Here is a 12,157-nt window from a genome sequence, read left to right as displayed (position 1 = left end):
TTACATCCTCTGCTTCAGCTCCAGAGCAGACAGCACCTCAATTAGTCGTGGTGCACTGGTCTGCTTGGCACCTCTCATTTTGAGGATGGGCTAGGACATTATTCATAAGTCTCCATTTTCCAGCAGTTCAGTACTCAGGCATCAAAGTTCAATCAGAGCTGACAGCATGTGGCAAAGGAGCCTGGGAGTGAATTAAATCTAAGGCCTCATCTACACTAGAAAAGTGCACTTGAATGAAGTCAATTAAAATAGTAATGATAAAAAAAATTAGGTGAACTATTGCACCCTTCTAGCATAGACAAAGCCTCACGAACTAAGGTTCACTAGAAAAGGGGAGAAAAATGCCCTTCCCCCATAGTATTAGATGCTTTTGTTTTTCACAACACACATTTAATGGCTTTATCATCAAATGGAATTTTGTAGGTAAAAAGTGGTAAAAGTGCAGTTTGGCTGGTAGAACTATGTTCACAATAGTGGCTTTTGACAGCAGAGCACGTAGGTCACAAATCACACCTCTTCACGCCCCTGGACAACACAGCTATGCTGGCAGAAGTGAGTCGTGTGGACATGCCAATGGCATCTCTTGGCTTTGCCACAGCCTTGCCAGGTGACCTTGGGTAAGTCACTTCACAACTCTGTGCCCCAAGGATAATGATACTTACTGACTTTTGTAAAGCACCTAGAGAGCTAAAATGTTGTACATTAGAGTTATCCCTATTTCTCACACAGGGATGAGGCACAAAGAGGTTAAGTGGTTTGGCCAAGGCCACAAAAAGAGTCACTGTTAGAGCCACAATGAGAACTTGTATATATCCTAGTCCCATGCTTAGTCTGTTAGACTACATCTTTCTCACTGCATGAGCTAGTATATATATTTTGTGGGCAGTCAAATTGGAGTTGCCAGTAAATTTAGCCCTTTTTTCTATTCAGCAGCAGGCTCATTTTTATGTATTTATTATTTGTAATGGTTTACAGAATAGTGTTTGTAAACACATCTTATCCTATGCCTGTGTGAGATTCATCATAGGGTGATTGGCTGACTGAAGCTTTTTAAACAAGAGACTAAGTAATGGCAAACAAACCCAAAGGTAGCGAATAGGAATACTGAATACATTTGTTCATGCACCAGTACCATTGCGCACAGGCAAATCTGGGTAGCTGTATGAACAGCAGCCAGCATGTGAGCAAAACCCTTTAGTGAATAAAAGGGGCCTGAATGAGATTGAACCAAAGAGCTATCTGGAGTTGGGGTGAATGTTCGTGAACACTTGCTTTGCCGACTTGAGCCTCGCTAAGTTTAAGCCTGGACCTTTGTGTTATCAGCCAGAGTCGCGTTCCCAACTGATATTGTGCCAAATTTGGATTTACATAAAGCACCAAGAGGGCTTCCTGTCTCTTCCACTAACAATGAAATAGTATTTCACCAAACAGGCCTGAATTGTTTAATCACAACAATAATATACATTTTGTTTAAAACTGTAGATTCATATGCACACAACAGATTGGACGAAAATTCTCTCCCCTTAATCCTGCCTTGAGCCATCTTTAAGGAGAAGATTGAACAATGTGTTTGAGTCTTTAAAAATGTACATATGGGAGGGGAGGAGGGCTCAGGGGACTGCATATGAAACAGAGTCTTTTGCCTCTATGTCACCATTTCAAATCCAGCCCAGGATTGGAAGTTATTACCAGTTGATGGCTGTTCTATGGACAATGATTACTGTCTATATTACTAAGCATTTTCTCAGTGCTATACAAGATTCAGAAGACAACACAATCACAGCCCTAGCTAGTGAGATAGTTGTCCATATCAGGTACTGATGAGCCCCCTGTTTATCAGTCTCAGCAGAGGCCAAAGATTGAATGGCCACCTTCTGACCCCCATGGGAATCACTAAGAGTAGGGTATGTTAGTTTGCACTGCTGTTCTCCATCCACCTTGCCACAGCACTCTTTGCAGGGTGCTCCGAGGGCTCCACTCTCCAGGTCTGACAAACTTCACCAGCTCTAAATTCACCCCCACACAATTCTGATGTAAATCACAAGTCTAGCTGCAGCTCTTAGTCCCAGCTCAGAAAGGCTGCGGTGCACTTTTATAGCTTTCCAGGAAAGAAGTGTTTTTTAAAAAACAAGACAGATAACTACGTGCAACTAAAGCCACAGCACGGAGCAAAGACCAACACTCTTTACCCTATTGTACCTCCTGTCCTCTCCCCCTTAAAAGTAGGAGGGAAAACCAGCCTTGCCTTTCAGGTTCTGGCATAGCCATACAGACATTTTTGGATTTGATTGTAACAAATCAGAAGGTGTAAGAGGATTAAGTTATGAGGGTATAAAACCAAAATGATATAAAAAACTGAAACCAGACTTTTTCTAACATTCTCCGGTCCATTCAATGCACTGCTAGAGGCAAGTTCTTTTCCATCTTCATCTACTGTTATCACCTTTTACCAGTTTGGTTCGGTTCGGTTCGTTTCAATAAAGGCCAAGCTGCCTTTTGGAGATGTAATTTAAGCAAACACACCCACAACAAGTAATGATGACTGAATCCTGGCTACCATGTACTGCATAATTGCTATTCCACAATGGCTTTTTATCAAGGTGGTCAACACATTACATAGAACTTTGTCTTCAAAACTTGCTCTGATCTTCCCTTAAGATTGATGTTTGAGGAAGTTCACTAGCACAGGTGGGATCCCCAGTTGATCTATGGCACGTGCGCTGTTGGTCAGTTTCAGAAGCTTTCTGACAGCCAGCCTAGACTGAGACATCAAGGATTTTGGATGAGCTGCACAAGAAGGGGGAAGGGGGGGGGGGGGGAAAAAGACTGTAAACTTTCAGGACATTCAAAACCTTCTACCTTAAGCAAAGAGAGCACCGAGAAGGAGTCTCTCTCACAGCACACACCTCATTCACTGTGATGCACATTCTGCTTGGCTTGTGACCAGCCGTAAAGGGACTGGCAACTGCAACATTTTAAACGAATAAATGGCAGCGCAATGCCACCTGGGAGCCATATCGCTGGGCGAATCACGAATGATGAGAGACACTGTTTCACGGTGGCATTCCTGAAAGCAGATGGGCCTGCGTGGTTCAGGTTACATAATGCAAACTGCCTCTCTCTGTGTTGTGAATTTTAATACACTAGAGCAACCCGATCATCCATGACAATGACATTTTGCTCTAGGTAGGTAAAATTCAAATGCTGCTGGGATACAGCCTTTAGCCACATTCTCATGCCCCCGGTCCTATGGTCACACACCTATGAGCTCACTGAGGCGTCTGCCTAGCATTAAGGTACTGCATCTCCATGGCACTATGGACACAGGAGCAACTTGTTCTGGAAAGTTCTTGATATAGCCTTTCCCCTTTCAGGTTTTTCCTCAATGGCATGGGACAAGCTCCTTGCTGTGGCTGAGCTACTTAGCATGTGAAATGATGAGCTTAGCTATGGGGGTTTCACAAGGGCTGCACCTATACTGACAATTTTAGGGCAGTCTCCCACTAGTACAAGTGCAGCTCTGTGGGATAAGAACAACAGCGGGAGAACCAGCCACTAGCATTACCACTGGCGTCACCTAACTTTGCCGAGAGCATGCTAGGTTGGTAGAAGTACCAGAGCCTTGTCTACACGAGTCCTCCCACACTGGCTATCAATAGTGGAGCTGCACTGGTGCAAATTCTGTTCAGAAGCACTTTGAGGAGAACATCAAGAGGATGAAGTTAATGTGTCTAGCCATCCTCTTCTCCCCCACCCCCATCTTCCATCCCTCTCCTCCCACATTCTCTTTCAGATTCTGGAAGACAAAATACTAATTGTTCCTATGCATATTTCTACTCCTCCTGCTGCCCCCTCCACAAGACACTAATTGATCTAATGTCTGTACCAAACTGCTGAGATCACCGTACCTGTTCCCCCACTTTGGTACCTGATAACAGGAGGGGGGAAGGAAGGAGAATCCTGAGTATCAGTTTGATTTGATTCCTGGCCATACTGACTTTGATCGTCTTTTCTTCCCTCAAGACTCTCTCTTACTCCTTGCTGCAGTAACACTTTCTGCAGTCAACTCAGTTGGGTTGTGGCAGTGGAGATTTTCAGACCAGGCTCTATTGATGAAGGAGAGGAAAGTAACCTTCCTTTTAGGTACTCCATGTACTGAAGATTTGGTGGTGGGAGAAGGAAGGAAGGGAGTTAAGCAGCCTTGAATGCAGAGGAGTCCTGTGGTGAAGCTACGACAGGCTCATTGGCTCTTAATGTGAAAACTCTAGGTGACGGTGAGGTGAGGTGATCTACACTGACAGCTATGTCACCAATGGCCTTATCTCGAAACCAGACCTCCTTCAGTAGCAGCAAGTTTCTTCATTCTTCACCGTGCAATTTATTCATTTAAACTTGCTGCTACTAAAGAAGGTCTGGTTAAAACATTGTGTGTTTTAACCTGACCAACCAATAGGCAGATGATAGATTTAGCATCACTTCATTTTTTTATCCTGAAGAATGCAACCACTTCTGGGGCAAAAAGTAGCAGTTAATAGCCGCCAGCACCACCACCCAACAGAACAGGAAGTGAAAAAATACTGTGCCCACCTGAAACTCCAAGGAAATTTAGGCTAGCAAAAAGCCCTTATCAAATTGATCTCAAGTTGCTTTTTTGGAAATTGGCGTACTACCCAAGTGATGTACTATCAAAGCTGGAAGTCTAGTGCAAGTTTCCAAATCTATGGCAGTGCATACAAGTTACCTCTTTCCCTGATCAGCAGCGCCAAAGCCTCACTATTCGGTGAAATCTTATCTCCTGCGATGTTTGGTAAGTACACATTGGCTCCAAAATCAATGAGCAGTTTTATGAATTCACTCCCACAACCATGTCTTAGGCAGATTTCAAGCACCGTCTTGGGCTGCTTGATTCGTGCGATCATTTTCTTATCAGTGCAGTTGTAATTGGGATCTGCTCCATAAAGCAGCAGCATTTTAAAACACTCCAGATATCCGTAGACCGCTGAGAGATATAAAGGGCCAGAACAAGCTGCAGAGTTGGCAGCCCACTCCGGGACTCTTGCTTTAACATTGACTTCTGCCCCATAGTCTAAGAGTTCTTGCAGAATGCTGACATCTCCATCTCTAGAGGCCGTGAGCAATGGAGAACAGTTATTGTAGATGCTGCCGGAAGGACTGGCCCCTGCCTCCAATAGTACTTTAACACAATCTAGGTGGCCATTACTAACAGCAGTGAATAGCGGAGTTTGCGCCTTCACATCTAGGCTGTCCACTTCTGCTCCATGGGCCAAGAGAACTTCTAAACTTCGCAGATGGCCCTTTGAAGCTGCTAGGCGAAGTGGGGTCCCAGGTACGCCCCAACCACTTCTGCAGTTAATAAATGTTTTGTATCTGTCTTGGCACAAGAGTTCATCAAGAGTTTGATAATCGTCCTGGGACACTGCTTGGTTCAGCTCTTGTCTTTCTCCATTATCATCTTCATTTTCTCTGGGCTGGAGCATGGAGAAGATTTTGGTTATATCCACTAGATTCATTTTTGGTCTGTCTCTTAAGTACAACTCTCATCATGAACTGTGTAAAGCATGAGATCTATGGAACAAGAAACAGGATTAGGAACTAGTTCTAAAAACAGTCTCATTCCCTGCTCTGGGGAATCTCATACTCGCGTGGAGGAGCATCAGGACAAAATAATTGATTACCTTATAGTCATTCCTTCTCAAACACTTACATTTATTTCCACACCGATAGGTCAGAGGAAAACCACATGCAAAGTTTTACAACAAAAAGATCTGGACCAATGCTCCAGTATGAGCATGGGCTATGAAACCTCAATCTGCCTACACCCATGTAGGTATTCAGAAAGCAACAATCACAGTGGCACATACTACTAATCCTTATCCTGGTTTTGTATGGATTTTCTGAGGGTGAAGGAAGAGGGTACTGGATTAGGCATGGAGCTAGGATTCACAAGACTTGGCTTCAGTACCATCTTGTTGTATGCCTCGGGGGAAGTCACTTAAGGCTAGATTTTTGGAAAAGTTCAGCATCCAACTGCTAAAGTAGGCAGCTAAATTTAAACAGGGCTCAGAACTCATCAGCTCCCATTTTTCTTAATGAGAGTTGTTGGGTGCTGAATGCTTTTGAAAATCTGGCCCTTAAACTCACCGTGCCTCAGCAAACACCATCTGTAAAATGGGAATAATAATGCTTCACCAACAGCCACTTTTGCAAAGCACTTAGAGACCTAGATAACAGTCTCAAGAAGGTTTAGGAGCTGGCAGTGTTACTGACATTTACAGGTACAATAGACAACCAGCCTGGACATTTTGTCTGTCTTGCAATTTTTAAGTGACTGGAAAAGCCATGTTTTATTTATTATTATTATTATTTAAAAGAGAATTGTAGCACTAAGTAAAAATGCAATTCTAATTAAGGATTTTCAGAAAGGATCGTAAGGGACTTTCTGAATTAAATATGCAAGCAGCTGAATCTCTTACAGCAGGAATTTTCAACCTTTTTCTTTCCAAGGCCTCCCCAACATGCTATAAAAACTCCACGGCCCACTTGTGCCACAACAACTGGTTTTCTGCTTATAAAAGCCAGGGCCGGCATTAAAGGGTATGAAGCAGGGCAATTTCCTGGGGCCCCATGCCACAGGGCACACCATGAAGCTAAGTTGCTCAGGCTTCTGCTTCAGCCCCAGGTGGTGGGGCTTTTGCTTTCTGCCGTGGGCCAAAACGAGTCTAACACTGGTCCTGCTTGACAGACCCCCAAAACTTGCTGGGGGCCCTGGACCCCTGGTTGAAAACTACTGTCTTACAGAGCAGTTTTCCCTATCCCTGAGCAGGGCAGCTGAACCAAGCGGCATTTACATTTGTCTTATGGGCAGGGGAAATGTCTGACAATTGTTTCTTTTACCCAGAAGCTGTAATGGAATATGGAGGTTTGCCATATGGGATCAGTCCATTGATCCAGTTAGTCTGGTATCTAGCCTCTGCCCTGGCCAATTCCTAATGCTTCTGAGGAATGTGAAATCCTCCACAATCCACCTGACCAGCTATGAAATGCTATAACTTAGGGAAGGGCAGAAGGAATTCTTGACACATTCCAATCCCAAAGCATCTAGAATTTCCTCTAACAGAAGCTGCATCAGTAACAGCTCTATCCGTTCCTTCTCCTAAATGATTCCTGCAAATACTTTTATTAGGAGCTGAAATTCTCTATTTGTCAAGTTAGCTGTGTTATGCATCTAGTCTATTCCTTCAAACACATCTCTGACAAGAACGATGCTAACAATGGGATGATACCCACTAGCTTTGTATTAGGAAGTGTATCCACTTAGTCGTAAACAACTGGAGACGGGGGGGGGGGGGTTAGCGCGCCCTCCTCCACCCCCCAAAAAATTAGGGGCTGTATTAATAAAGGAAACGCTGAGTTTGGAACAGAAGCTCATTTATCTCACTTTATTAAAAGCAGACAAATTTAGTTATGATCCAAAACTACACATTAAAATGACATTCAACAGCTGTTATATTATTTTTAACTAAAGCGCCAATAAAAAAAAACTAGTCTATGCCCCGATCTAAGGAAGTTCCCATGTACCATTCCATCTTAGCAGCTACATTTTCTGAATTAGTTGAATCAGTTTTGTGGCAGTGTGTGCATCTATGAATCTGTTGCATCTGTATCTTCTAAACTTGTTTCAAACAAACAATTACCCTAAGTTAAGCAAGGAAGCCTTGGAGTTTGAGAAGAGAAACATCATAAAATTATACACAACTGATTTTTTAAACATAGGACTTGATTTGAAAGGAATGCACAGCTATACTTAAAGGAAAAGATACTGAAAACAAAGAACAGCTGTAATATTTACTAACAACAAATCAATGTATTAGAATAGTGTGCAAAAGCATCCATGCAGTGACACTCTTGATAGCGTAAAACCTGTAGTGAGAAACATATTTCATATAATTACTGATCAGAATAGCCAAAAATGAGATAATCGTCTATAGATTGAAGCAAAACATTTGCATGTTTGATCTTCAGAGAGAGAGAGTTTGGTCACAGTTAATAGACTTTAACACCAATAGTACATATACTTACACATTTAAAGCTGTGGTTACCAGGTTACTTTAAAGTTGCCAGAGCTGCCTGGCCATCATGATGTTGCTGTCTTACCTCTGTGAGGTAGTTGATGCTCACCTAGTGCTGTGAAGCAGGCAGCTTGTCCCAGTGCTAATTCTCTTTTACCTTTTACAAAAAGGGAGAGACGAGATCTTCCCAGGAGGAGAAGCCTCACCCAGGAATGGGGCACCAGCTCTGTAGAACTGGAGCAACGCAGGTCGTCAGGCACACAGCTGAAATGCCACTAGCAGGGATAAAGGCCAGGGCGCTCGGGCTAATTTTAGCCCCACAGGCGTTGTATCTTACTACTTCCATTCTTGGAAAGTTCTCACTGAGAAGGGTAAATATAGAGGGGTGGGATGGTGATGCTTTTAGGGGATGGGAGGTGGAGGGGGAGACAATCAGGCAGATGCTATGGAGGGTTAGAACTAGAACATGAGCACAGATCAGACATGCATTACATTGGTTTCATTACATCCCTTCCAAAGTCAGTCAATTTTATGCAGACTTGATTATTTTTCTTAACTAGAACACTGGTCAGATTCCTGCCCTGGACTTGCAGCATACTTACTACTGTGTTAGTTACACCCAAACTGGCAGTTTTTGTAATCTCTGAATCTTGCTCCATGCTCTCCTACCATTCAAACCTATGTTCTCTCAGCCTCTAATCTCCCCTCTCCTCCAACATCTTTTGCACCTTCAGAGCAACGTGCCACTAATTTCCAAGCTTTTAGTTTGTTTTATTATTAACCTGTGGAGAGACTGAGCTGACAATTGGCCTGCCCTCATTTCTAAAAGGAGAATGCTCTGTGTGTGTACGAGTGTTCGTTCATAAGAGGCGGTTTTCATTATGCTTTACTGAAGATGGTGTTCAGACATATGGACCAGTATACACCCTCCTTCCCAACCACCTCTTTGGTATTACAAAATTAAGTAGCATGCAACAAGGCAAAAAATCTCCAGTACCTTGGGAGGAGGATTAGCGGTGTTTGGACTGTGTTATCAACGGCTGTCAGCAGGCAGCAGTGTAATTTTATCTTAGCCAGTTCATTTTAAACCTTTTGGGGGTGAGGGGAGTAATTGTCTGACAGTCTGAAGCAGCATTATCAGAGCTATGAGAGATCAAGAAATAAACCAAATTATCCAGGAGAAAGATCTCCAAATACAAGAACTAAATCATGGGGCACTCTAAAAAGGAAGTTTTGGTTTTTTTTTAAACCCTCCACCAGTGGCAGAGTCAGAATTAGTTTGTGCAACACTTTGAAAATTGTTAACTGTTATGCAACACTAAGATAATTACTACAGGAAATTTGAAATGCATTGAAAAATGTGTAGACTTTCAGTCTATTTGGAATTTCACTAACTCCAAATAGGATATAAAGCAGATTCTATTGATTGGAAAGGACTAACTTCCCAAAGCTCAGGAATATTGTGAACAAAATTGATTGGGAGGAAAAATAGAAAGAAAAATATGAATGAAAATTGGGAGTTGTTTAAGAAGAGTTTATTGGATGACCAAGAAGCCATGATTCCACACCAGGAAAGAGAATAACTTGGGCTTTAAGCATATCCTGGTTCAGTAGTAAAGGAAGAAATTAGAAATAAAAAAGCAACATAAATGGGGGAAATGAATAGCAATCAATACAAATAAGAAGTTATGAAGTGTAGAAAATTGATAAGGAAAGCTAAAGAGATCAGGGAAAAAACTATATATAGCTGGCAGCACGAAGGACATTAAGTATATAAGGAACAAAAGAAATCCTAGGAATGGTATAGGCCATTTATAGGTAAATATGATAAAAATGTTAATGACAAAAAAAGGAGAAGTGTTCAATATACTGTTCATTTGAAATAAAGTGGGATATTATATTCGTATCACATAAGGATGATAAAGTACTTCCTAGTTCATTAATAACTAAGGAGGATGTTAAACAATGTCTACTAGGATAAACATTTTTAAATCAGCAGGCCAGGATAACATGCACCTACGACTACTAAAAGAATGGGCTGAGGAAATCTCTGGCCTGCTGATGTTAATTTTTAATAAATCTTGGAATACTGGGAAAATTCCAGAAGACTGAAAGAGTGCTAATGTTGTGTCAATATTCAAAAAGGGCAAGTGGAATGACCTCGGTAACTATAGTCTCATTAGTCTGACATCACTCCGTGACAAAATAACTAAAAAGCTTATATAGGATTTAAATTGATAAAGAATTAAAGGATGGGAATATACTTAATGCCAGTCAACATGGTTTATGGAAAATAGTTTTTGTCAAACAAACCTGACTTCATTCACTGAAATTACAAGTTTATTTGATAAAGGTAACTGTGTAGATGTAGTATACTTGGACTTTTGTAAGGTGTTTGACTTAGTACAGCACCACATTCTGATTAAAATATTAGCACCATACTAAATCAATAAAGCAAATGTTAAAGGGATTAAGAACTGGCTAACTCACAGATCTCAAAATGTAGCATTATTGGGGAATCATCACTGAATAGGAGTGTTTCTAATGGGGTTCTGCAGGAACTGGTACTACGTCCGATGCTGTTCACATTTCCATCAATGATCATGAGGTAAATATAAAAGCACTGATGATAAAATTTGCAGATGACACTAGTTCATTCATCAGTACAAAATAAGAGTTGGTCTTGTTTCCACTGAAGTCAAGTGGCAAACTAAGGGCATGGCTACACTTTCAGATGTAGAGCGCTTTGAGTTAAACCAGCCTTCGGAGAGCGCAGTAGGAAAAGCGCTGCAGTCTGTCCACACAGACAGCTTCAAGCGCACTGGCGTGGCCACATTTCTGGCACTTGCAGCGGCATTGGGAGCGGCGCATTATGGGAAGCTATCCCCACATGCAAGTGGCTGCAACATGCTTTTCAAATGAGGGGGAATGGAGTGTGAGAGGGAGTGTGTTGTGTGTATGTGGGGGGAGGGAGGGGTGGGTTTTGGGGGGGCTGAGAGCATGTCAGCATGCTGTCTTGTAACTTCAGACAGCAGCAGACCCCTCTCCCTCTCTCACACACAGCATTCCACAGTAATGGTTGCTTTGTCTCAGAGTAGATAAGCAGCCGGCTGTCAGAAACAGAGCTTTCAAAGGGCATATCCGCATTCCTGCAGCAATTCAAAAAACAACAACAAGAGTGGCCACTTGACTTAAGGGGATTATGGGACATTTCTAGAGGCTGATCAGAGCGCAGTAAAGCAACACCTCGTTCACACTGGTGCCACGGTGCTCCAGCGGGGGAGCAGCAAACATTATTCCACTCCCCGAGGTGGAGTACCAGCAGCGCTGTAGCTGCAGAGTCAGAGCGCTCTACGTGCCTTGCCAGTGTGGATGGGTAGTGAGCTAGGGCGCCCGGGGCTCCTTTATTGCGCTGTAACTTGCAAGTGTAGCCAAGCCCTAAGACACCTTAGCAATTCTACCATCTTATTTTATACACTTCTCCATTTCCCCCTTGCCTGATATAAATTTCCCCCCAGATCCTGCCTTTTTGATGCTCAACTTAGCTCGCAAGTGCCTTGCCCAGGGGCTGTCCTTAATTACCATACAAAGCACCACGCAATCCCTATCACATTACATTTAAGTGTTATTATTTCAAGGGAGTGCTTGTGCCTCTAGTTTGCACAAGTGTTCCATTTAAAGTGCAGTTCTACTCTGAAGAGTGACTATATAAAAATAGAACCTTCTCATGCCACAGATCTGCTGACTTCAGTGACAAAAATAATTTCTAGTTGTTTACTTGTATCATCTCTGATTAACCAACACAACTATGGAAGAGTGAACTGAAATCCATTCTCTCTCGTGTATCAATGGAATTCTTAAGTTGCACTCAGCTACACCTATGCAAACTCACTGAAGACAGGTAAGTGAGAATCTAATTTGGCCCATAGAACATTTGTTACTGGTGTTGACATATGGGGGAGGGGGAGTGTTTTTTTAAACTCCAAAGCCCAGGTTCTCAGAAAAAATTGGAACTTGTAAACTGAGCAGATTTGCTAAAGAAATTGAAACAGGATGGATCAGTTTTA

The 12,157-nt window shown here is 42.4% G+C and overlaps 1 protein-coding gene across 3 annotated transcripts; it reads right to left on the bottom strand.

Annotated features, from left to right (window-relative positions):
* Positions 1–333: 333 nt before the first annotated feature.
* On the bottom strand, positions 334–9,446 carry ASB12 (ankyrin repeat and SOCS box containing 12). 3 transcript variants are annotated; one of them, XM_074962401.1, is made up of 3 exons: positions 8,101–9,446; positions 4,742–5,586; positions 334–2,787 (listed from the first exon to the last, which is right to left on the bottom strand). In XM_074962401.1, exons 2-3 carry the CDS (start codon positions 5,529–5,531, stop codon positions 2,654–2,656), a joined length of 924 nt encoding a protein of 307 aa, XP_074818502.1. In that variant the 5' UTR covers positions 5,532–5,586; positions 8,101–9,446; the 3' UTR covers positions 334–2,653. The 3 variants fall into 3 exon arrangements, with proteins under 3 accessions (XP_074818502.1, XP_074818503.1, XP_074818504.1); XM_074962402.1 differs by having other exon boundaries at positions 8,176–9,446; XM_074962403.1 differs by having other exon boundaries at positions 8,200–9,446.
* Positions 9,447–12,157: the final 2,711 nt, after the last annotated feature.

The sequence above is a fragment of the Natator depressus genome, chromosome 9 (assembly GCF_965152275.1).
Source record: "Natator depressus isolate rNatDep1 chromosome 9, rNatDep2.hap1, whole genome shotgun sequence".
Classification (NCBI taxonomy): Eukaryota; Metazoa; Chordata; order Testudines; family Cheloniidae; genus Natator; species Natator depressus.
The sequence above is the reverse complement of the archived record's forward strand: the minus strand, read 5'-3'. Positions and strand labels throughout refer to the sequence as shown.